General features: G+C 45.5%; 1 protein-coding gene across 1 annotated transcript; it reads left to right on the forward strand.

The window, feature by feature from the left end:
- The first annotated feature begins 3,393 nt into the window (after positions 1-3,393).
- On the forward strand, positions 3,394-26,366 carry MCRS1 (microspherule protein 1). Its single transcript, XM_081968370.1, has 14 exons — positions 3,394-3,512; positions 10,496-10,625; positions 12,456-12,594; positions 14,270-14,428; positions 15,914-16,023; positions 18,946-19,054; positions 20,186-20,324; positions 20,409-20,484; positions 20,998-21,026; positions 21,625-21,717; positions 22,676-22,758; positions 23,353-23,440; positions 24,621-24,748; positions 25,420-26,366. The coding sequence occupies exons 2-14, from the start codon at positions 10,516-10,518 to the stop codon at positions 25,504-25,506; spliced, it is 1,350 nt and encodes a 449-aa protein (XP_081824496.1). The 5' UTR covers positions 3,394-3,512; positions 10,496-10,515; the 3' UTR covers positions 25,507-26,366.
- Positions 26,367-26,464: the final 98 nt, after the last annotated feature.

The raw sequence follows: 26,464 nt of genomic DNA on the forward strand, positions 1-26,464 counted from the left end.
GAATTAAGTAATTATATAAATATTCTGAGTCCCTTTGGTCTATTAAATCTTCTTTCTCTCTCTCCAATTGTTTCTTTTAATAATGTCCAAAGATTAACATCAATTTTCTCCAATAGTCATGTCTCTTGTTATCCAAGGGGTATAGTCACCAAAAGTTCTGTTTTCTCTTAAGGTATACCATAGGGGGGAAAATTCCAGATTTCGCCAGTAGATGTCACTCTTTCACAAACTAACCAGATACAAATTAACAAGATACAGAGTTGACAAAATGAACTGCCACGAGTCAGCTTTTCTTTTCTTTAAACCTTCAATAGTTAGCCCATTTCCCCTTAAAGGCATCCATGTAATCAGAGTTATTTACAGCCGGCCTCTGTTGTGTTAACTAATTAAGTTTAGATTCAGGTCCTCAGACAGTTCAGAGAATTAAAGAAAAAAATCTCCAGCCTTTGCTCAGCGTATTCCTCTCGCAGCTACAAAGTGGGGGGGGGGGGGGATAGGAGGAAAAAAACCCCACCCCACTCCTTCTTTGAGCCCCTTAGTCTCTTGAGCTGTTTTGGAATAAAAATACCTTCCACCAAGATCAGGAATCTGTTAAACCACTCACGATTCCTGCAGCTTCTCTGTAATAAATCCTCGCTTACTTTGAACTGCTATCACCACTCTGGGACGGCCTTTACAGATCGCCCTCTTCCACGCCCAGGGTTATGAAGGAAATTTCTAGCACAGACCATGAACTACCATCATATGGTTGTGCCAAACCAACTTTCTCTTCAGTCTTCCCTACAGGAAATCATCGGTTTACAAAAGTCTTTCAAGAAACCCCTCCGGATGCCAGATCCAGTTGCTCTTCACGGAGTTCTCCGTTCAAGCAGCCATTCGTCCCTCTTTTCTTTTGATCAGCTAATGTTGTGCAAAGTTTACCCAATCTAGGATATTCCAAGTTCTGGATCTGTCGTTTAGTTATATGGACCTCTTGCAATGCAATTATATCGTAATTCAAACATTTTAGTTTATTAAAGGTTGTTTTCCTTTTGGGGGGCAGGTTTAAACAATTGATGACAGTACAATTTCAGAATATGGTTTTATCACTTCACATGATGTAGTCAATTTCACTTCTGTGCGTATGTTGCGGTAGGCGTTCAAATCAAATTGACTAACATGTTGAGTCTTAGCACATAAACCAGTTGGTGTGCACAACTGCAGTGAATTAGATATTATAACTCTTATTCATAATAAATTATACCCATTTTTCATTAACAATAACACAAAGCAAGAAAATTTCTACTCTTGCTGTGGCATCAATATTTTTGCTACCTCTCTAATTGCTGTACAATACCACTGTCTTTTTTAAAAATAAAGATCAATTATAGATTAATTAATCAATCAATAATTTAAAAAAAAAAGACTGACCGAAGGCGTTTTGGTGACTGAAATGTACCCAAATTACCACACCATGGGGACTGCTCCCAGGCCAAGGGACATCGACTTGTAATCTCTGAATGAACTGCAAAGTCCCAAACTTTAACACAGCCTTTTATAACACATGACATAAAATGAATGTAACTCTGAATCATGTTTCTTGCTTAATGATCACAATTTCCAAGATTTAATGATCCATCTATTCAGATGCTGTGGTGGCTAATTATGTTTGTGCCATAAATATAAACAGTTTGCTTCCAATTAGATAAATTTTATTGTCATTTTTTCTGTGGGACTCTGGCACACATTAAAAATGAAATTCTGTTGCCTGCTCTCAAAAGGGTACACATACATAACACACATATAGATATGATATATACCTACACACTGTAAGGTCACAGACGTTTCCAGAGTCACAGAGATACCAAAGAGAGAGAGACTCGAGATGAGGCTTGCAAAAGTAGCAGCTTTTTATTTTGGCCAAAGCAAAAAGAACTGGGTGAAACTATTTCCAAAACCCACAAGCAAAAAGCATGTAAGGAATAGCCACACCACTGCGAGAGTGGCTCAGGGTATCATACACATTTTTACCCTGTTAGAGACAAAGTTTACCCAATCAGAGACAAAGGTTTGTTACCAAGTAGGTCTCTATCTTCCAAGGTTTCTTTGTTCAAGACCCTGTCTCTGTTATCTTACAGAGTATCCCTTGTCCTTCTGTGTTCTATTGAGCAGGATGTTCCTGGGTAACTCCATGCTCTGCCTTTCTTATGTACTCTCCAAGGATGTGCCTAGCTTTGAAGCGAGAAGTGAGAAACCAGATAACAAAGGATACAATTCTTAACAAGCGAGATTTACAGAATTAATTCCTAACAAATAATTCCTAACTATAGCAAAATTAGCACAAGCAAATGTTACAAAAGCAAATAGCAAAGATTTGTGTCTTTGCTATTTAATTTAGATTGATTTGTGTCACTATGTCCCTTCAACACTAACATATCAATACTAATCACAATTATCCCAGAATCAGCAATTTCCTCCATCCAATGCCTGAACTGAGGTTTGGTGACCATTTAATTCCAAATAATGCATAGATACTAACTAATGCAATGTCTTCTGGCACCCAACTGCTACTTTTTCAAGGAGTCCCAAAAGCTGTTATTTCTCCTCTGCAACTAATATTCAAAGAGACAGAAACACAAGCTTCTGTTAACAATTGTACATCACTATCAAACCAAAAGGAGACTGGGATGGATTTATTTGATCCTCTTTATTACAGCATTTTTTATTTTTAAACACAAATAATACAAACAGTACATATGCAACTGAATACAAAAAGAGAAAGACAAAAGAAAAAGGAAAAAACACATATTACTGTGCATCCCCACCTTCTGGAGACCTCCCCCCCCTTATATGTTTTAGATATACAATATATTCCAATTGTGCCCTTATTCCCCCCAAAACAACATATATTCTTTATTCCCTTTGCCTTCCACCAACACTGATTTTATAAAATCCCTCCATATTTCATTATAATTGTTTACCTTAATCATCCCTTTTTAAGTTTAATTTCTATTGTTAATTTATCATTTGTTGCCACACTCCAAATTTCATTATACCACTCATTTCTTTGGATATCTTCTTATAGCAATTCAAGCCATCGTCCTGCCTGCACTCCGTCCATTGTATTTCCACCTACAAGGCTGAAAAAAATGCATTTTTAAATCTAAATGTCTGTGGCAGACCGAAACTGCATGCCAATCAGAAGGTGTGCAGGTACATCAGGAAACGAATGACATAAACTGAAATCGCGATGTCCGAAAAAGGTCTTCGTTGAGGTCAATGAGGTTTCTACATGCTCTGGACAAGTCGAAGTACTGGAACGGTGCCCTTAACCAAGATGGCCGCTTCCCCCCCACGGCTCTCGGGCTTAGGCATCAATTAAACCGGAACTGATCTTTCGCTTGTCTCGTTTTTCCTGTTTTTTTCTTTCCCCGGAAGTTATTGGGATTTTTTTTTCCTCGCGTCTGCGAGATGGACGTTGGAGAGGGGCGGGAGTCGCTGTTGTCGTTATCGTAACGATTGGGAATGGTGAGGTAATGCCGCTACAGACTTTATATAACATCTTCAGATCGGTTGAGATTAAATAGAGAGAACAGCTTCCCTTCTTGGTTAGGAAACAAACGAGGGAGGCGGACGGGCGGCGCATGCGCAAAAAGGCGAAGGGAGTAGAACTGCGCAAGCGCCTTACTTTTCGCTCCTTTCTTCCCCCCCCCATTTCCTTTGGTTTGATGGCCCTTGGGGGCGAAATTCTACCAGTCTGATTCGCTTGGGCTGATTTAATTCGCCTTGTTTGCATGGTTTCATTAATTGTGCATCATTATGTTGTTGTCTTTGATCCAGTTTTTTTGTCTTCTAATTACGTTGGATCACAAATCCCCATAAGGAACAAACTTCAGGAAGGCGTTGAACTAGGGAAGGCTGTCACATTTTGAACAAGATTCTTTGGTTTGGGATGTCTGTTTTCATCACACCAGTCCTTTTCTTAACCTGACGTCTTCCCAATGAATTCCTATAATCTTTGATCACATTAGACTTAGAAGAACTTTATTGTCACATTGAATGTACACTAATTGGCATACATTAAAATGAAATTAAGGGACGTGGTGGCTCAATGGCTAAGACACTGAGCTTGTCGATCAGAAAGGCCGGCAGTTCGAATCCCTAGCACTGCGTAACGGAGTGAGCTCCCGTTACTTTGTCCCAGCTTCTGCCAACCTATCAGTTCGAAAGCATGTAAAAATGCAAGTAGAAAAATAGGAACCACCTTTGGTGGGAAAGTAACAGCATTCCATGCGCCTTCGATGTTTAGTCATGCCGGCCACATGACCACAGAGACGTCTTTGGACAGCGCTGGCTCTTCAGCTTAGAAACAAAGATGAGGACCACCCCCTGGAGTTGGGATGTGTGAGGGGAACCTTTACCGTTACTAAAATGAAATTTCGTTGCATACAGCTCTCAAATAAATCAATGTTTGACACATCTGGGAAGGCTCCAGGTCATTAAAAGAAGAATGCCCCAATATAAAAATGGGAGTTACCCAAAACTAGATCAGTGGATTTGAAGTTCTGAGCAAAGATGATCACACTGTCATATTGACTTGTTTATTTTGTCATGTTTCTTTTAAATCATGGGATGAAGCAGCGGCTTAAGTAGGGCTGGGATCTGGTATTTCTTTTGATCCAGAATTGGAATGGTGTCATGTTAGTAATTTTACTTTGTACACGGAAAGAGGCAGATCGCTCAAATCCGGAAGGATTGGGTCCCCTTCAGTGGCCCAGTCGAGACGCCAGTGGCGAGTCTTGAGAAACCTTTTTGGGAGGAGTTTGACTTGGTTGTCATCGAGGATTTGGACAGATTGCGTGGACGACTGCGACCTACCACATGTTTGCTGGACCCGTGTCCCTCCTGGCTTGTACTGGCATCCTGGGAGGTTACACGCGACTGGCTCCTGGGCCTAGTGAACGCTTCGTTGGGTGAGGGGTCTCTCCCGGCCGCCTTGAAAGAGGCGGTGGTGAGACCCTTGCTCAAGAAGCCTTCCCTGGACCCTACGGAGCTGGCCAATTATCGTCCTGTCTCCAACCTTCCCTTTTTGGCGAAGGTTGTAGAGAGTGTGGTGGCTTCTCAGTTTCCACGACATCTGGAGGAGAATGATTATCTAGACCCGCGCCAGTCCGGCTTTCGCCCTGGGCACAGCACAGAGATGGCCTTGGTCGCGTTGGTTGATGATCTCTGGAGGGCCAGAGATAGGGGTTGTTCCTCTATCCTGGTCCTATTAGACCTCTCGGCGGCTTTTGATACCATCGACCATGGTATCCTGTTGCACCGACTGGAGGGGTTGGGGGTCCGGGGCACCGTTTTGCGGTGGTTCGGCTCCTACCTCTCCGGCCGGACGCAACGTGTGTTGGCAGGGGAGCAGAGGTCGACCCTAAGCCCCCTTACTTGTGGGGAGCCACAGGGGTCGGTCCTCTCGCCACTCCTGTTCAACACATACATGAAGCCGCTGGGTGAGATCATCCGTGGTTTCGGGGTGGGATATCATCTGTACGCTGATGATACTCAGCTGTACATTTCCACCCCGAACCACCCCAACGAGGCCGTCGAAGTGATGTCCCGGTGTGTGGAAGCCGTACGGGTCTGGATGGATGACAACCGACTCAGGCTCAACCCTTCCAAGACGGAGTGGCTATGGGTTCCGGCCCCCCGGTTCAACCAGATAATTCCATCTCTGGCCATTGGGGGCATTCAACTCGCCCCCGTGGAGCGGGCGCGCAATTTGGGCGTCCTCCTGGATGCCAGGCTGTCCATGGATGAACATGTGACAGCCGTGGCCAGGGGGGCGTTCCACCAGGTTCGCTTGGTGCGCCAATTGCGCCCCCTATTGGACCGGGACGCCCTACGCACAGTCACCCATGCGCTGGTGACGTCTTGCCTGGACTACTGTAACGCTCTCTACATGGGGCTTCCCTTGAAATGCACTCGAAGACTGCAGTTGGTCCAGAATGCGTCCGCGCGGGTGATTATGGGGAGTACTAAGTACTCCCATGTGACACCTCTCCTGCGCGAGCTGCACTGGCTTCCTGTGGTCTATCGAGTGCGTTTCAAGGTCTTGATTACGATCTTTAAAGCGCTCCATGGCTCAGGACCTAGTTACCTGCGGGATCGTATTCTGCCCCATACATCCCTACGACCCATCCGCTTGCACAGAGAGGGACTTCTCCAGGTGCCGTCCACCAGACAGTGCCATGGGGCGGCGCCTAGGAGCAGAGCCTTCTCTGTGGCGGGCCCAGCCCTGTGGAATGACCTCCCCCCGGATATTAGGACCACTACTGACCTCCGCTCCTTCCGTGTTAAGCTCAAGACCCACCTTTTCCAAATAGCTGGCCTGGCTCAACCATAACTTCGTAACGCTCCTGATGGGTTTTTTAATTTAGTAATTCTATTTAAGGGGATTTTAAATTGTGTTTTTAATTGTGTTTTTTAATTGTGTTTTTAATTGTCCTTCACTTATAAGTCAACTCTCCTCCATGCACATATGTATATGTCTCTGTTCTTTTTGTATATATGTTTGTCTTATGTGCATTTTTATCCGTTTTGATTGTACGCCGCCCCGAGTCCTTCGGGAGAGGGTTGCGACTAATCAAATAAAATTATTGATTATTGAAATTATTGATTATTGAGATGTCACAGCACTCTTAAACCACTTTGGGCCTGAATATTGTATCATTTTATTCTGTATTATATTGATGTCCTAGTTTTCTTCTGGGAGTTACAGCAGAGTAAATGAGAGAAATCCCCGAGTCGTATCCAGATCCACTATCCAGAAATCCCCCAGTTGTACAAGTTAAACAAGCAACAGCAAACCACTTCTGTATTCCTATCGAGGAAATAACAGGAACAAAATCAGGAATTGAGCTTGATATATTTCCTTTTAATTGGCCCCGCAAGTGGCAGCAACTGTTAAACCAACCAACAAATTGATATTGAAATACCAAACAAGCTTAGTGTGGTTGATAATTGGATAGGAAACAAGTAGACTGTCCCAAAGCTGTCCCAAAAATAAAACAGGAAATTGAAAAAAATATCCTGGAAGAAGAAAAGTGGCAATTTGCTATCATACTGTTGGCACGTAAGCAACATTTCACATATAAACAACTTCATGTATCCATGACAGTGACGTGCGGTGAGGTTTATAGCTGGTGAGGCAGCAATTTTTTTAGACTTGTGGACTTCAACTCCCAGAATTCCACAGTCAGGCATGCTCAGTTGCGACCTGCCGCCCTCCGCCCTGGGATTCGGCCACGGCACCGCCTGCCAGAGCTGCGCGGAATCCGGGGTGCGCTTGTCGGGCGAGGGCAGCGCAGATGGGGAGCGGACGGAGCGGAGGAAGCCTCTCCCCCCCCGCTTCCCGCACCCGAAAGAACAAAGGGAACCTCTGCCGCCGCCCGGGCTACCTGCTGGCCTCTCTCGCGGCAGCTCTCTGGTGCCGAGCTTGGGAGTCCCTGGAGGAGCTGGCGGGGGCTGCAAGCACCGCAGGCTGGACTGGAGCCTCGAGTCTAGGGCAGCGAGTCATTCAATATGAAACTTGCCTCTTGGAAGGAATGACTCGGCTTGGCTCCTGCTTTGTCTCTCCTGCCTCTTCGCTTCTCCATTCGGTCGTTGGGCGGCAGATTGAAAGCGGGAGCCAAGCTGGGTCATTCCTCCCAAAAGGCAAGTTTCCCATCGAATGACTCGCTGCCCTGATGATGAGAGGTTAGGCTGTGCCTCACTTGCCTCACCTGACTGCACGTCACTGATCCATGAAGTCACCAGGAGTAACTCAAGAGCATTACTCTTTTTCTTTTTAAGAACTCAAGATGGTGTTTGTGGAACTCTTTCATTTTAATATTACAACAATAAAACTCTAGAAATAAGTTGAGCTAAAAGATAATGATTGGTCCAAAGACTGAGTTCCAAACTGAGTGTACGTCTGGGACGTCTGGGACAGTCACCATTTGCAGTTACGATGAAAAAGTAACATTGCGCCTGATGCCTGGATTTATGATTGTCTTTCTCTTAGTCATTTGTTCACCATTACAGTTGGTCACTATGCTTTGAACTGTGCTTGACCCATTTGTTTTCTCTCCCTCCCACGAGTGGAGAGATTGCCTAAACCGGGGGTCCCCAACCCTCAGTCCGTGGACCAGCACCGGTCCATGGCATGCCAGAAATTGGGCCATGCAAACAAGGAAAGCGCCATCCGTGGGATGCATGCAGCACACAAAACCACACTCCCTCTGGTCTGCGGAAAAACCTCTTTCCACAGAACCGGTTCCTAGTGCCCAAAAGATTAAGGGCCACTGGTCTAAACAACCTCTGTTCCTGAGCAGCTTTTCTCTAGAACGCTGTGAGGTCCCTAAAAAGCACTAACTACAAGTTAACCAGCCCAGTTGCGCCTGACGCTGAGGTGGCCCTGATCAGTTTCTACACTAAGGATATTCTTTCACCTCCTAAGCCAGCATTCCCCAACCTTTCCAGGTTGGCGGCCTGGCATGGGAGGATGGGGGGGAGAGGGGATGGTTTTGTGAGAGGGGCAGGTCCGTGCGCATGCACTATTTGTGTGAGTGGCCTGCCGCTTGCATGAGAGGAACTGTAAGTGCCAGCGCTCACACAAGTGGGGCTGCAAGCACCAGCGCTCGCACGAGTGGGACTGCGGCCGTGTGAGTTGGGTTGTGCACACCTGCCAGCCCACCACTCACACGGCCCAGTTGCAAATAGGCCACGACCCGTTAGTGGGTCTCACCCCACAAGTTGGGGACCCCTGTTCTAAGCAGTTGCTGATCAGCTGGCAAACAAAAGATCTAGTCCAGTGTTTCTCAACCTTGGTGACTTTACGTCCTGTGGACTTCAACTCCCAGAATCCCCCAGCCAGCAGCTGGCTGGGGAATTCTGGGAGTTGAAGTCCACAGGACTTAAAGTCACCAAGGTTGAGAAACACTGATCTAGTCCATTCCTTTCAGTGCTTATTCTTCATTGTTTGCCTGCTTGACAGTTAATCCTCAACCTACAACTGTAATGGCCCATCACTGTTGTAAATTGTGACAGTTGTAAAGCAGCAGCTGCAGTTAAACAAACACTGTGGTCGTTAAGTGACCCGCGGTTCCCTATGGGCGCAGTTTTGCTGAAAATTGGAAGCAAGGGTGGGTTTTCAGCAGAAACCCTCGCAAAACATCATGGGACCGTGGGCTGCTGCTGAATGTGACCAAAGTTCAGGCATGTGACTGGGGCCCAACTATTGGAATCTTGAATCCTGGTTGTAAATAGCCCCAAAGAAGGTCCATTGTAACTTTGAAGGTTGCTAAGTCGTAAGTCAAGGAATACCTGTGCGCTCTCTTGTAATGTCTTCCTCTCCAGTGAATGTAAACACAAGCATCAATTCTCTCCCGGTTGAGCATTCCAAAGGGCAGGAATGGGAATGGGGGGGTGGGGGTGGAGGGGAAAAGCTGTAACCTTTGCCCTTTTACCTGGCTTTCTTGTGAAAAGAGTTCTGGAATTCTGCTTGGCTCGCCAGACTGTTTGGAGTTTTATCCTTTTGACAATGTAAAGCAAAGGAAAGTTGAAATAAAATTGTAAACACGGTGCAGTCATAAGTGATTTTCATTTAGCAACCACTTCACCTAATGACTGAGTCTCTAGAACCAATTGTGGTTGCTAAACAAGGACTGTAGCTGCTCTTGACAACCAAGCAGAACAATAAACAAAATGCTTATGTCCACTGTTATCTTCCACGAAAACCATCACGATGGAAAATGCCTTCTATGTAATGCTAGTTGTAGTAGTGGGGCATATTGCTTAGATTAGAATATTTTCCTCTGAAATCCATGATAGTATATTCCCAAGCAAAAATATATTAGAATAAAGCGGGGGCTTAACTTGCTTTTAAGTTATATATTCTAAGTACAGGTAGTCCTTGACTTACAACCACAATTGAGCCCAACATTTCTGTTCTTAAGTGAGACATTTGTTAAGTAAGTTTTGCCCCATTTTATGACCTTCCATGCCACAATTGTTAAGTGAATCACTGCAGTTGATAAGTTGGCAACCCGGTTGCTAAGTGAATCTGGTTTCCCCATTGACTTTGCTTGTCAGAAGGTCGCAAAAGGAGATTGCATGACCCTGGCCACAGCAACAGTCATAAGTATGAATCATTTGTCATCAATCATTTGAATTTTGATCACATGACCATGAAGATGGTTCAAAGGCCATAAATATGAAAAATGGTCATAAGTCACTTTTTTCAGTGCTGTTGTAACTTTGAAGGTCACTAAATGAATTGTTGTAAGTCGAGGACTACCTGTATACAATTTCTTTTAGACTTCTGAGACTGCTGGTTAGAGACGAATCCATCATTAGTTTGCGCCAAAGTGCTTTCCTTTGCTTTCCTCTGCATCAGCTACCTAACAGACATGGCTGCAACTTGGTATCCAATCCGAACTAGTTCCCACTAGGCACTGAATCTGTGCTCCTGTCTCTGTGGCAGACACTCTGGATTCCAGGCCGATGGCGTCGGGTACAGCTAGCCGCTCCGAAGACGAAGAGTCTCTAGCAGGACAGAAAAGGAGCTCATCGCAAGTATCGGGTGCCATTCCAAAACGACGGAGCTCATCCAGGTACGGTGATGAACGTGGTTCGGAAGGAAGGTGATCCAGGAAAAGGAGGACATCCGGCTCTCAAACATACCGTATTTTTCGGATTATAAGACGAAGCTGGCTATTAGACGCACCTAAATTTAGAAGAGGAAAACAACAAAAAATGGTTTTTGGCCTCTGCCTGCCTCATTTTCAGTCCTTTTGGGGGGGCTGTTTTTGGCCCTTTGCCAGTCTTTTTATAACCATTTTTGAGGCTTTTTTGGCCCATTTTGTAGGCTTTTTTCGACCCATTTTTGAGGCTTTTTTCAGCCCGTTTTTGAGGCTCTTTTGGCCCGTTTTTGAAGCTTTTCTTGGCCCATTTTCATGGCTTTTGGGGGGCCGTTTCCGAGGCTTTTTGCAGTCCATTTTCCCCTGAAAAAGGGGCATGTGGAGGTCAAAAAATGGCCAGTGGGTGGGCGGGGCTTCTGCAGTATTAGACATTTTCACCCCCTTTTGGGAGACAAAAAAAGTGCATCTTATAGTCCAAAAAATACGGTACCTTTAGTTTGGAAAGTTGAGAATTTGAAATTTAGAAATATGGTGCTTGTTGGAAAACGAGGGCTAAGGTATAGCTAAATAGGCTGGATTCTTTTCCTATGCAGATGCAATGTAGCCATTGTTTTCTGAGAATGTTTAAAATGGATGGTCATTTTGAGTAAAACCTATGGGAGTTGCAACGTTTGGAGCATCACAAAGCATTTTGCTTTCTTTTAATTTGTACCAATTAAGTCAGGAGGTTGGCAACAGGCTGTCTAATCAAACTGTGGTCTCCTGTTAGTTTTCCAGCCAAACATAGCAGTTTCCCTTGGTATTCCTTTAATCGAGAGAAAGGATGGAATCTTGGGAATCGCAAAATATATCAGAAGTGACCATATTTGGTCTCTTCTTGTACATAAAATGAGCCTTGGTGGCACAGGGAATGCAGTATTGCAGGCTAATTCTGCCGACTGCCAGCAGTTCAATTCTCGCCGGCTGAAAGTTGACTCAGCCTCCCATCCTTCCGAGGTGGGTAAAATGAGGATCCAGATTGTTGGGGGCAATAGGCTGACTCTATAAACCGCTTAGAGAGGGCTGTAAAAGCACTGTGAAGTGGTATATAGTCTAATTGGTATTTCTATAAAAGCAAAGAGAATAATTGTGTTCTTGCTGATTAGAAAACAGTGTTTGATTTTTCTTCAATACATTTCATGGGGTCAAATGGCCTAGATGCTATTGTCCTAAGAAACAAGATCTGTTCTTGTGGAATTGCATAGAAATTAAATAAAATATGTCTCAAACCTTTTGCCTACAGACATGTTCATGTAAGGCATTTAAGTCCCTCAGAGCATTTTATCCCATTTCCTGTGCAGATTCTTAACCACAGTTTATAGCTTTCCCTTGATTAAATGTATTGCTTTAACCTGAAACACGCACGACTTACAGTCAGCATTAACCAGAATTCTACATCAACAATCTTAGTCTCAAATTCTTATTAACACTAACTGGAAATAATGGCTGCTCTTAATTACTGCAAAAATGTGTCAGTAAAATAATGGTATGTGGTTTGCATATTAATCAGCCAAGTGACTGAGGATAATTGTGCAATGTGCCCCCCCCCTCAAAAAACATACAGTTGTTAAAATGCTGGTTGACGTATTATGACTAATTATGCCTTATGCACGTATAGCTTAGGCTGTTCTTAAAAGGTCCACAATCCTGTTAAGTGAAAGGATATCCACTGAAGTCACCCATTACTCCCTGTTGTTAAAGAAAGTAGTGAAGGGGGTAGCTGTTTCCTTGAGATTACGGCAATGCGGATGTTCACCATTCTAGGTTCATCAAGCGGAAGAAATTTGATGATGAGCTGGTAGAAAGCAGCCTTGCCAAATCATCCAGCCGGGCCAAAGGCCCCAGCGGGGTGGAGCCGGGACGCTGCTCTGGCAGTGAGCCATCTTCTAGTGAAAAGAAGAAGGTGAGTAAGTGGCTGATCTGCATTATTGTGTTTCGCTGGGAGAAGGCCTTCAGAAATCCTCTTATTGTTCTCCATGCCGCACACGACACTTTTACGGTAAACATGACTACGACCCTTTTATTGAATCCACATTCCAGTACAAAATATCCGTGCATAGCTTAGATACATAGATGAGAAATAATGGTGCCCAACCTTTTAGTTTTTGTTTTTTTCCCCATTCATTTGTAAGTCTGACTGGCAGTTTCTTTAGAAGTGGCTTCTTTTGTTTCTTTGTAACCGACGGCATGTTCTAAAAGCTGAGCTGGTTTGAAATCCTCTTTCATGGAATAAGCCAATCCGCCAGGTCAAGTTAGATTCCCCTGTCCTTGTAAGAAAACAGGAATCCAAAGGCTTCCACTTCCTGGTTGCCTTCTGAATTTAAGGCCTGAAGAAGACTCTTTGAGTAGATGAAATAATCTTCCCCTGTCCTTCTCTTCTCGCCCTATTTCTGCCACCTCCATCTTGCTACAACTGGCTAGATTTCCTGGATTGACACCTGCCATCTCTTGCAACGATTTATCTCTGAGTGGGACAAACAGAGTGCGTGTCAAGATGGCCTTGATTGGTATGACAGGTCAAACTGTTCCTGACAATAGCCTGACAGATGCGCTACATAGATAGGAGCTATGGTGGCGCAGTGGTTAGAATGCAATACTGCAAGCTACTTCTGCTGACTGCTGGCTGCCTGCAATTTTGGCAGTTCGACTCTCACCAGGTTCAATGTTGACTCAGCCTTCCATCCTTCCAAGGTGGGCAAAATGAGGACTCAGATTGTTGGGGGCAAGAGGCTGACTCTGTAAACCACTTATGGAGGGTCTGTAAAAGCACCGTGAAGCGGTATATAAGTCTAAATGCTATTAATATTGCTTCTGCTACAGCTAGTTCAGATGGGCAATTAGACCTTAATCAAAGGCTGATAGTTACCTGGAGTGTTCAGACTGAGGTATAAGCCAGGAGAATCTGGTTTAGACTGCCATAGTTTTAAAACTTCACAGCCTGTCTTGGCTAGAACTGATCTCCCTCTGCCTAGAGGGGTGTTTATTAAACTTTTCTTTCTCAAGACCCCTTTCCATTTTTAACCTCATTGAGGGCCTCAAAAGAGCTTTTGTTTGTATGGATCATGTTTGTCAATGTTTACCACATTCAAAATTATTATTCACATCCACTGCCATTATTGCTTCCCACACTTGTTTAATGGAATTTTAATTTTTCAGCATAAGCTGGAAAATCATTTTGAATTTGCAAACCCCTGAGACAGTGGTGAAATTCAAATTTTTTTACTACCGGTTCTGTGGGCGTGGCAGAAGAAGGATACTGCAAAATCTCCATTCGCTCCCCACTCTGGGGCCAGCCAGAGGTGGCATTTGCCAGTTCTCTGAACTAATCAAAATTTCTGCTACCAGTTTTCCAGAACCTGTCAGAACCTGCTGGATTTCACCCCTGCCCTGAGAAGATCGGGGGGGGGGGGGGGGAATCCCTAGGACTGCACTTTAAGAAACTCTGGCCTAGGATCAAGATCTCATAGCCCACAGTGAAATGTAGCTATTTTATTTTTCAGCTGTCCGGAGTGTTTTTGGCTTCTCTCTCTGCTGTGTCTGTTGTGATTCTGTCTCACTTTCCCACTCTGCCTCTTCAGGTGTCCAAATCCATCTCAACTCCTGTCACTCCAAGCCCTGCCCCAAATCCCAGCCTCACCAAACGGATGAAGAAGAGCAAGCAGCCCTTGCAGGTCACCAAGGATTTGGGCCGCTGGAAACCCACCGATGATCTGTTGCTGATCAATGCTGTACTTCAGGTAGTGGAATGAGCTTAGGGTTAGAGAACACATCTCCTAGACGTTTATTCACCATGGCTCTCAGAAAGGCTATTTAAATCCTTTGGAGGCCAAGGAAACTAGAATAGCTTACCTGAGGCTTCTAAGCAATTCTCTTTCAAATACATCTGGAGACCATTCTCACCCTCGTCCTGAATCTTTTTAATGTGTGCCTCTTCCAGTTAGAACAGGTAGGCCTCAATTTACAACCAGTTGCTTAGCAACCAAAGCTATGATGGACCCCCCCCACTCCCCCACCCTAGGTCCACTGGGGGACCGCATGTTGGGTACTTGGCAGCTGGCCTGCATTGGCTGCCATTTGCAGTGTCTCACGGTCACATACTTGCATTTTACCATGTTTTTTTCCCAATACCCAGCACTTCCGGTTTTCAGCAGAAACGCTCCATTGTGAACAATGGGTTCGCTTTAGTACTGCCGCATTCACTTTACAACCATTTGCTTAACAAAAACAATGGGAAGGTACCATTATGCTATAAATCGTGGATTACCTGTAGAACCAGTATTGAAGCAGATTGGCCAGTGGCCTGACTCAGTCCACCGTAGCTGCAGAAGTACTGTATTTTTTGGAGTAGAAGACGCACCTTTTTCCCTCAAAAAAGAGGCTGAAAATCTGGGTGCGTGTCTTATACACTGAATGCAGCATTTTTTTGCCTCCTGAAACTCCGCCCCTTCACCAAAAATGGCCATGCAGAGACTGTAGAAGGCTTTCAGAGAGCTCCTGGGGACTGGGGAGGGCAGAAATGAGTGAAAAACAGCTGTTTTTTTGCTCAATTTTACACCCCCCCCAGCCCCAGGAGCACTCTATAAGCTTCCTAAAGGCTATCTATTTCGCGAAAAACGGCCCATTTTTTGCTTCCCCCCCCCGTCCCCTAGGAGCACTCTGCAAGCCCCCTAAAGGCTATTCATGCCTTTGAGGGGGGGGGGGGAAACGGGCCCATTTTCATGAAAAACGGGCTGTTTTGGGGAGGTTTGCAGAGTGCAAAAACTTTTTTTTTTATTTGCCTCTTCAAAACCTTGGTGCGTCTTATACTCCGAAAAAAACGGTATATTGATTTTTCTGGAAACATCCATTCCTCCCCAGCAATTTTTTATAATCGGTTTTTGATTGCCTTATCCTCCAATGGGTTCTGTTCCATTTAAGTTCAAAGTTTTGGAAGCTGATATAGTTCCTTCCTTCCTTCCTTCCTTCTTTTCTTTCTTTTCTTTCTTTCTTTCCTTTTCCCCCTCCCGCTTCTTTCCTTCCTTCCTTCCTTCCTTCCTTCCTTCCTTCCTTCCTTCCTTCCTTCCTTCCTTCCTTCCTCCCTCCCTCCCTCCCTCCCTCCCTCTTTCCTTTCCTTTCCTTTCCTTTCCTTTCCTTTCCTTTCCTTTCTTTCTTTCGCTACTTGCCCCAAACCTGACTGTTTTGCCCACCCTAGAACTGAGACCTCTTTTTCTTTCTCTCTGAAGACCAATGACCTGACCTCTGTGCACCTGGGAGTGAAGTTCAGCTGTCGCTTTAATCTGCGAGAAATCCAGGAGCGGTGGTACGCACTCCTCTATGACCCTGTGATTTCCAAGTAAGTTTGATCATATTCACACAATCCTGATTCTCAAAGGGAGAGAGCAGAGCCATGGTGAAGGCTCCCACTCTCTTGTTTCCAAAATTAGGCAGGGGGCAACCTGAGCCACTACCACTGGGGGACTAAAAACAGACCACTCTCTTAGGGGAGGCAAACCTCCCGGTATGCTGAAAACAAATTGGGTGGTCTAGTTTCCAGATAACTTTCATTTGTGGAGATCCTATATGTCAGGGGTCCCCAGCCCCCTGGTTTGTGGCCCATTACCAGCCCATGGCCTGTTGGGAACAGGGCCATGCAAACAGGGGGCAAGCAGGCAAGCCCACAAGTGTGTGAAGCTCCATTTGTGCAAGCAGCGGGCACAGATGTGAAACCATCCCCTTTACTGCCGGTCTGCGGAGGCGAAAATGTTGGGTACGGCTGCTATGTGTTCTTATTTGGAAGTGAATTGTTTTGACTTCACGGGCCAAGCAGAGCTTTGGAATGAAGGGTTACGCGTGGCCATGAATGTGGTGAAGTATATGTTAGGTCTCTCTCTCTCTCTCTCTCTCTCTGCCACATATGGAAGCGATTGCCTGGCGAGGGATATCCCCATTCCTTTCAGTATAGCTGGTACTGCTATTCCTTTAGTTTCTCTTGGGCGGAAAGAGAACCCCTGAAACGCCAGTGAGGATTCATTGAGCCTTATGTGGGGGAAGAATGATCAGGGTTCCCACCCTTCCTCCCATTTTATGTGCAGTTTCACAGCTGTATGAGAAGCAGTGTTGACTGCCACCTCTCGTGACTGTCGACAGGGAGAAGAGATGACAAATAGATGCGACTGCACGTGTGTCATCCCTTGGGTGCCACGTCAGCTTGCTGCAGGTGCCATTGCCAACCGAGATCTTTTCTTCCATGCCACAGGGGGGGGTGAGATCTGGCTGCTCGATCCGATTCTTGCAAATTGGATCAAGCAATTACATTTTCCTCTTTCTTTGAGGAAGAAGCAAGCTCACTGTGTTCCAGCCGAAGAGAGAATAAAGAGTCTCCAGCAGCAGGCCTGGTCTGCTTACACCAGTACCCATAACTGTTTGTGCTCCTGCCGGCTGCTTCCTTTGCAACCCTGGCTCCTGCTGCTGCATGGCTGTGTTATCCGGTTCCCCACTAGGCAGAGGGTCCAAGACAAGTCCAGAAGGCTAGTCAAGCCGGAAGAGGGAACAAAAGCTGAGATGGAACTGGCTGTTTTCATTGAAACTGGCCATTTCCTGATTTAGATAACTTTCCTGCTTGTAGTTCATCCATTCCTCCCGCAGTTCTTATGGGACAGAGATTCCAAGGCAAAGGATTCCTCAAAGTTCCAATTTATTACGAGAGCCATGTTGGCACATCTGGGAAAACCCGAATCTGAAGGCTTTCCGGTTTTCCCACCCAGTTGAAAGTTCAGGATATTGCCCCCACACCAGGGGTGGGTTCCTGCCACTTCTAACCTCTTCTATAGAAGAGGTTCCACAAATCTACCGTGCTGTTTAGAACTGGTTCCAGCTCCCTCCCCCCGCCCGTCTGCACCACGTTTGCCCTGCCTGCTGCTCACTGATTGGCAGGCTCACCAATTGCCCCACCCGCCTCTAAGAGTCCTATCTAAACCTTAAAGTCTTAAAGCTGTCAAGTTTAAACACCCCTGGGGTTTGTTTTTTTCTAAAGGGTTAGGGGTGCAAAGGTCTTGTAACTTGACAGCTTTAAGACTTGCACACTTCAATGCCAGAGTTCCTGAGCCAACATGACTGGAGGAGGAATTCTGGGAGTCGAAGTCCACAAGTCTTAAAGCTGTCAAGTTTGAACACCCCTGGGGTTTTTTCTTTCTAAAGGGTTAGCGGTGCAAGAGTCTTGTAACTTGACAGCTTTAAGACTTGCGTGCTTCTGAGCCAACATTTTGGTTGCTAAGCAAGAGCGTTGTTAAGTGAGTTTCACCACATTTTACAAGTTGGTCACGCCTACCCAGTCACATGACTGCCAAGCCACTCCCACCCAGTCACATGGCTGGCAAGCCACTCCCGCAAAGCAGGCCACACCTACAGAAGAGGTTCTAAAAAAATTTGAAACCCACACCCACAAGTCCATCACATGGTCCAATTTCCCACTGCCATACTGGCAGCTTCCACCCATCCAGTTCCAGTCAGATGCAGAGGTGAAAAGACAAAGGATGACCTTGGCTTTCTAGAGAGAATTTTGTTATGGCTACATCTCATTTAACTCTGTACAATCCCCCCTCCCATTTTCCCACAATAGAAAATGCATAGTAGGATAATAGAAAGTGCGGCAGGCCTGAGGTCTAAAAGAAAAGATGACTTGCAGGCCTGACATCCAGCTTAAATATTGATGCAGTTATGTTTGTTCTAAATAAGCGTGTCTTCATAGTAGAGATGAATAATGATTCCTGATCACTGCAATAGATATTTGGATGTTATATTTCCCAGTCCATATTTTATTTACTTTTTCTTAGGTAAAGAAGGTTTTTCGAACCACGTGGCACTAAAGACTGGAATCCTAACAGTAGAAAAATAATGAAATTCTTAAACATGACTGAGAGGGGAGATGGTTTTAAATTGAGAGAATTAGTTTCTAGTTCATCAGTGCTGGAATGAATGTGAAAGTTTTATTCTGACATCTCCAACTTTTCCTGAAATTGTCGTCTTGCTTTTCTTTGGATATGCAAATATCAGGATAGCTTTCTAAAGCATGAAAAATCCTGGTGTACTCCCCCCCCCCTTTGAAAAGGACAGGATGCATATATCAATTACTTAGACCTTGATTGAATCTGTTTTCATATTAATGAAGAGAGAGATTCAGTTTATAGCCTTTCGTTCTTTCTGCTGGGGAGACCACGATCCCACTGAGTCAGTGAAGCCCATGCCTTTTTGGTTCCTTTGTCTTCATTCTCACCAGGCTGTCTTGCCAAGCAATGAGGCAACTGCATCCAGAAGCCATTGCGTCTATGCAGAGCAAAGTCCTTTTCAGCAAAGCAGAGGAACAACTGCTAAGCAAAGTGGGATCGGTAAGGAGCAATGAACTCGGATGTCACACACACCCCAGCCTGACACAAAGCAAACTTGGGTTTCTGAGAGCCCTTTGGGATCAGTTTTTTAAGTTCTGCTCTCCCCCCCAATAACTCATAGCCATTTCCTCATCTCGGTGCTCAGAAAGGCTTCTTATGAAAGTCGTTCTTTGTTTCTGCAGTTAATACAGATAGTATAATAGATGAGGTTTAGGGCCATTTTAGAATTGGTGCCATTTCAAACCTTCCTGCGATGGACTTTCAGGAAATCTGAAGTTAGCCAATGCATGGCACACCCAGGGTTGAGGTAAACTTAAACCTGATTGGCCATAGCAACAGCACTTAGACTTCTATACCGCTTCACAGTGCTCTACAGTCCTTCTCTAAACGGTTTACAGAGTCAGCCTATTGCCCCCCCCCCCCCCCCCCCAATCTGAGTCCTCGTTTTACCTACCTCGGAAGGCTGGAAGGCTGAGTCAACCGTGAGCCAGTCAGGATCGAACTGCCAAATTGCAGGCAGCCAGCAGTCAGCGGAAGTAGCCTGCAGTACTGCATTCTTACCACTGCACAACCACAGCTCAATGAAGACCCTTTGCAATAAAAAAAAATTATAAAAATAACAATAAACGCCACGTTACCGTGTTTCCCTGAAAATAAGGTCTTATTTTCTTATGACTCCCCAAATAAGCACTTGGCCTTACTTTAGGGGAGGGCTTATGAGGTGCAGGAGGTGGCAAGAGTGGTCACCTCATGGCTGCTGCTGTGTTGTGCATCACTGGGCCTGCCTCTCTCTTGGCGGCAGCCATTAGCATGACAGAAGGGGGGGCAGTGGCTAGGGTTGCGGGAGCGGCTGTTAGGTAAGGGCCTGTGGGGTGCATAGGGCATGTTCTTCCTCCCCCCCCCATCCCCTCCGGCCTTGCCTCCTCACCTCGTGTTGTTTGCGTGGGAAGCAACCAGAGGAAATGGCAGGGACTGGCTGCACATGTTTTTAAATATTTTTGGGGAGGGCTTATTTTAACGCATGCGCTCCAAAGCCCGATTGGGCTTATTATCCAGGGAGGTCTTATTTTGGGGAAAACAGGATATGTAATGACAACTCCTCCTTTCACTCCCTCTCTGCTCTTCGCCTAGACCAGTCAGCCTAATTTGAATACATTCCAAGATCTGCTGCACAAACACCCAGAGATTTTCTACCCTTCCCGCACTGCTAAAGTCTTGCAGACACATTGGCAGCTCATGAAGCAGTACTACCTCCTGGACGATCAAACAGGTAAAGGCGGTCTGCTAATTTCTTGGCTGAGGCTGTGGGCTGGGATCTGAATTCTAAACTAGCCTTGTGCCCTCCTCTCTGCAGTGCAGCCACTGCCCAAAGGAGATCAGGTGCTCAACTTCTCAGATGCTGAAGACATGATAGATGACAGCAAGCTGAAGTAAGTGAGACGCCGGTAGATTTTCCCCCCCCTCCCCCTCTTATTTTAGCCGTAAACCATTGTGACACCGATGCAGCTGGGCTGACTTGGGGATGGGCAAACATTCCTTCAGTGTTTAGAGTGACAATTTGAAGCCGCTCCTGTTCCCTTCCACAGCGGACTGATTGAATGTCCAGGAATTGTGTCACAATAGAGCTTAGTTCTGATGACAGTTATTGACTAGCTTTTACAGAGCCCTTCCAGTTCCATTCATTCTTCAGCCAACATCCTGGCTGTCCTGGGGAACTCCAGCTATACATTGTTAACTGTTTGCTTTTTGAATTTGTCTGCCTTGCACCGGTGGCAGAGTCTTAATCTGACCCAAGATGCATACCTTATTTTTAATAATTGAGTTTCAACAGAACAAAAGCAAACACCAAGCTGATCCTGGAGTAATCAATGGGCATTCTATGATCTGCTTAACCTTCGGTCTCTCTCTTTTTCCCTGTCCTTTCCCCCTTTCCCTTTCTATAGAGATGTGCGAGATGAAGTGTTGGAACACGGTGAGTTAGATTTGGTTTGATAACTTGAAGCTACATATGGTACCGAAAAGAAGCTTCCTCTTCAGAAGGCTGTGTTTTTGCATTATCGGCTTTGTGTGGCTCTGACTGTTTTATGTTTGGTCAAACCACTGGGAAATACTAACTCAAAAGGATCTTTAGAAGCTGTGTTGGGAAACTGGAAGAAGAGTAGGGCATGAACTTGACTTGGCTTGAGGTCTAAGCAAACAGGGCTACGGGGCCTTCTACCTCTTTTTGGTAAGAACCTCTGACGTCAAAAGAAGCCTCACAGCAGCAGAGCCAAAAGAAGGGAGAAGCCTTTTGGGAGAGCTTAAACTGCTAGGATTCTTCCATTCATTTCTGCCATGTTCTTGAGCCATTCCTTGGTTTTCCTGCAAAAATGGGAAGAGAATGCTGCCAAGATTGAATGGTGGTAGTAGGAGACCTAAGGAAGGGAATTTGAAAAACAAAACAAAACCCAAACACCAGAATTTCTTGGATACCTTTATTATAAAATAACACAGACGTATATATCTTTATTATAAAAGAATGCCACCGTATTTCTCTGTTAAACATGTGGCTGTTACCTTCCTCCTTGCAGAACTGACTGTGGCAGACCGCAGGCAGAAGCGTGAGATTCGGCAGCTAGAGCAAGAGCTACACAAATGGCAGGTGCTGGTGGATAGTATAACAGGTGAGAAAAGTCTGCAGAGGCCTCTTGTAGTGGAAAGAGCTACCAGAGAATCTTGGAAGGACATTGTAGATGGAAGCCAAGCTTGGGAATGGGAGTGGTATAAATCAGGGGTCTCCAACCTGTGGACCGGTACTGGTCTGTGGCCTGTTGTAAACTGGTTCACGCAAGCGGGTGAGCATGTAAGTGTTGTTGCCTATCTGCCACCGGCCCTTCCAGCAGCTGAATAAGAGGAGGAGGAGATGTGGGAGTCAGGGTCAGCATCAAGGCAACCTGAGAGCTCCGAGGGGGGAGAGGGAGTGGAGCTTGCAGAGAGAGAGAGAGACAGAGGCGGAGCTTGGACCATCTGTCAGCCCTCAGATGGAGAGTCAACAGGCCCCAGGTGTGGAGGTGACTGATGAGGAAGAGGAGGAACAGCTGGGTCCAGTGCCTGATGCACCAAAGGCAAAGGAGAGGAGAGCAGTGGAAATCTGTGGGCTGATCCTTGGGAAGGAAGAGCCACCGCTGCTAGCGAAGCCTCACCCTAGCTCTGGGGATAAAAGGCAGGGGGAGAGATGAATAGATGTGGCAGACAACTATTCATCTTCCGACCGACTGAATTTGTTAGCCTGCGGAGAGAGAGAAACTTTTTGCCAGCACTCCTAATTAAAGGAATCTTTGAGTTAATTTTAGAGGGTTTGTCGTGTTTGGGGAGCTGGGTCAGAACAGTAATGCTCCATTTGCACGTGCAGGGGATTAGGTTGCTCACGCAAAATCATCCCCTCTCACCCCCACTGCTGGTCCGCGGAGCCGTAAAGATTTGGGACCGCTGGTATAAATAACATCCAAGGACGATGTATTTATTTATTAAACTTATATGCCAAAGGCGACCCCAGGCACTTTGCTCTTGCCAAGCTTGCTATTGGTCAGCTCCAATTTTCCAAGACCATGCTAGTCTGGGTTTTTTTCCCTCCCCTCCTAGGGATGAGCTCCCCTGATTTTGATAACCAGACCTTGGCTGTGCTGCGTGGACGGATGGTGCGCTACCTCATGCGCTCCCGGGAGGTGAGTCCTGTTTTTCATTTATCCGTGCCCAAAACTAAGGAGGTGGACTCCTTATTGCCAGCTTGGATTAGGAAGAGGAGGTTGAATCATTTTTCAACAACGCAAATCAAGCGCCACCATCAAGCTGCATTTGATTTTGAGCTACATGGCATGTTTGTGTGTTCTGAAAGGTCGAAGACTGGGCTATTTCAGTGAGAATGTTTTGATAGAAGAACAGTATTAATTCAAGAGATAATGGTATTTTTTAATTCTCTCTCCAGACAGTGGAAGTTAACACTGTACTGGCCCTGAAGTGGAGAAAAAACATTGGTTTCTGATTTCCATTACCTTTACTGTTACATAATATTAGTATCTATGCAATTTACTTTGTGACAACCTGAGAGAGAGTAATTTTCAATCCAGGGGTGAACTTCACTTCTTTTTTTTCACTTACCTTTGCTTGTCTCCATGCCATGTGATCTTTCAGAAAAGTCAAGCATTTGCCCAATCCAAAACAATGCACTGGGTCGGTTCCCCTGATTCATTTTGATTGCCGAAGCCGGCAAAACCCTGACCGCTTTGATACGCCAAGTGAATTCTTTCTCTAATTTCTAGATAACCCTGGGCAGAGCCACCAAAGACAACCAGATTGATGTAGATCTGGCGCTGGAAGGCCCTGCTTGGAAAATCTCCCGCAAACAAGGTATCGGAAGTGATTCTTGGCTCTGAATTGCTGAGAAAAAAAAAGATGTTTTGTTGGGTAGACGTGTACGGCCATGGTTAAGAAAGCATTACTATGAGGATGACTTTGTGGTTCCTGATTCACTGGCTTCACAGTGCGAGATGCCTGAGCATTTCTCCTTTTTTTGCTAGGAGAAACCACTGTCTTTAAAATGTGGAAGTAGGGCAAAAGTAAGATGATTTTTGCCATCCTGATGACCCAATGAAATCTTTGGGGTATTTGCTGAAATGCTAAGGACCCTAGCCAGCTCTGTGGGTTTTTTTGTATTTACTATCAGCATGTAAATACTACATATAGGTAGTCCCCAATTTACAACTAATTGAGCCGATGTAAGTTGTCCTCGATTTACAACTAATTGCTGTTGTAAGTTGAGGCATGACTTGATCTGATTTTTTTTTGGGGGGGGGGGGAAGTTGTTAAGTGAATGCTCTTGTCCCGTGATGGCGAACTATTGCACGCATGCCAGAGCCCTCTCTTTGGGCGCGCGCATCGTCACCCCAGCTCAGCCAGCTGGTCGTCGTGTTTCCTGTGCTCTGGTGCCTTCTGGTTTGGGCACTCTGTGCCTCAAAGGTTCGCCATCACTGCCCTCGTCATTAAGTGAACACTGTGACTAAGCAAATCCATTTTATCCAATGGGCATTTTTTGTCGGAAACTGGAAGTAAAACATTGCAAACTGGCAACGGCATCAAAAACCGCAGTCACATGACCATGGGATGCTACAAAAAGGCCAGGAAGGTGAGCCGATCGCCAAGAGCCTCAAATGCAATCACGTGACCGTGGGTGGGTGGGTGTGTATCTGTCGTAACTGTGAAATCGGGTCGTAAGTAGCTTTTGGGGAAGGGGTGGGTGTCATAACTTTGTAAGTGGGGGACTACCCTTTGTAAGTGGGGGACTACCCGTATTCAGTGGCCTTTCTTCCAGGCTGCAGAGTTTGAGAACCTTCTCTGGGTGGGAGATTGGCTCTTTAACTTTAAAAGAGAACCGTTTCTCAAGAAAGGTCAACCTTTAAAGGCAGTGGCTGGCATGGTGGCTGTGGCTTAAATTCATGTGGCTTAGGGCCCATTGGCATTCCATTGAGGCTCTGTTCTCTTCCTCCTGGGAAAGTCCAAGTCACCGTAATCTCTTCCTAAATGGACATAGGTGTCATCAAGCTGAAGAACAACGGGGACTTTTTCTTGGCCAACGAAGGCCGACGGCCCATTTACGTTGATGGACGGCCAGTGCTTTGTGGCAGCAAGTGGAAACTCAGCAATAACTCCGTGGTTGAGGTGAGCAGGGGCCAGCTGTGCTTTGTAGCACAAAGAGTTTGACTTAGATATTGCCTCATAGTCCTCTTCTAGTCGTGTTTTCTTTTTAGAGGATGGGTAGGCTGGGAATTTAGGGCTCAGATTTAAATTGAATAGAATTTCTTACTAATGGATGCTGAATCTATCATTTTTATCCTTGTGTTATTTTTTAATTTGGTTTTCTGGACTTAACTAAAGGATTGAGAATTTTCAATTGGCTACTGTTCTGCTTTACCTGTGTTTTTTTAAAACATTGAACTACTTAGAATTACTTGAAGTGGCCAGGATATAAATATGAGCTGTAAATTTAGTAATAGTAACCAGGGCAAATTACCAGTGGGTCTACCCCATGCTTACAGCCTATCTGCATGGACTCAGTTGAGCCCAGATGCTGTCAGCTTTTGTGAGCGTTGCACCTTCAGAGGGGTTGAGACTGCAGCTCTCAGATGGGGAAGCTGCCTTAAATGGAGGGCTGGCTTATAATAAGAGCCTGGCCAGGAAGGAAGACACTTTAGCCCTTCTAGTTAGCTGCCGTTGCAGATCTCTAGAAAAAACCTCCTCAAGGTGGCTCACGATTTAATGGGGTGCGAAAGCAGAATATATACGGACAAATTGATTTAATTCTCTTCTCTCTCCCTCCCTCTTTTTTCCAGATTGCCAGCTTGCGCTTTGTTTTCCTCATCAACCAAGATCTGATTGCTCTTATCAAGGCAGAAGCTGCCAAAATTGCCCAGCCCTAAGGCTTGGATCAAACCAAAGGACGCCCCCTCTGCCGCCGCCCCTCCTTTCACCAGCAGGGACTGCTGTTTTCTTTGCTGCTTTTGATGCAGCTTCCTCCGGTTTGCCTCCTTGAAGGTTAGGACACAAAGCAATCCTGGGTCTTTTTTTGTTAAGCATAGAGGAACTCTGTTTCGTGCTTGCACACACACACGCAGCCCACTGGAGAGAGAAGGGGGTGGGTGGGGGTAGAGAGACCGGAGCTTAAACACAGCCTTTTGACTAACAGAAGCCCTTTGCTGAGTATTCTAGGTTGGGTGAGAAACGGCTTACTGCTTCTACCGACTCGTGTGCTTCACTCTCTTTGGGGCGGAATGACGAAATGTTTCAGGACTTGGATGTGGGCAGAGCCAAGGTCAAGCTGACATAAGAGTTGTCGGTCCTCTCGTTCTGCATTGTGTTGGTGCCATTTCTAGATGTCAGTTTTGCAGGCATCATCCACTAGAATCTCCCTTCCTTGGGGATGAAAAAAAGAACGATTTATTCCATAGGAGGTTGGTTGTAAAAATAGAGGCCCATCTGTTCCTATCTGCTTATGTGGTTCAATATTACTACTTAACAGGGGTGTTGACAGACTAATGAGCTATTTTAGCTTTTGGCACTTGCCTCCTAAGTGCAAGCACATCCCTTGCCTCTTAAGTATCTGTATGGTAGAATAAGCTTACCAGAGTGTTGTCAGTCGTAGTTTGATTGTTTGGGGTTTTAAAAGCAGCGGCAAAAATGGAAGTAAACCTGATTATTTAAAATGCAGCCTCTGCATTGCTAGCTTTTTATAATATAAATCTTAACTTTTGTGTCCATTAAAATTCCTGGTGCAACAGTGTCGACTGTCTAGTGGCCTCCATTGAATTGGCAGGGAGGTTTGTGGCAGAATCTCCCTTTGCCGTATATTTAACACCTGAAGTTTGTGATTTTCATTTA

The sequence above is a fragment of the Natrix helvetica genome (assembly GCF_964273705.1).
Source record: "Natrix helvetica genome assembly, chromosome: 1".
NCBI lineage: Eukaryota > Metazoa > Chordata > Lepidosauria > Squamata > Natricidae > Natrix > Natrix helvetica.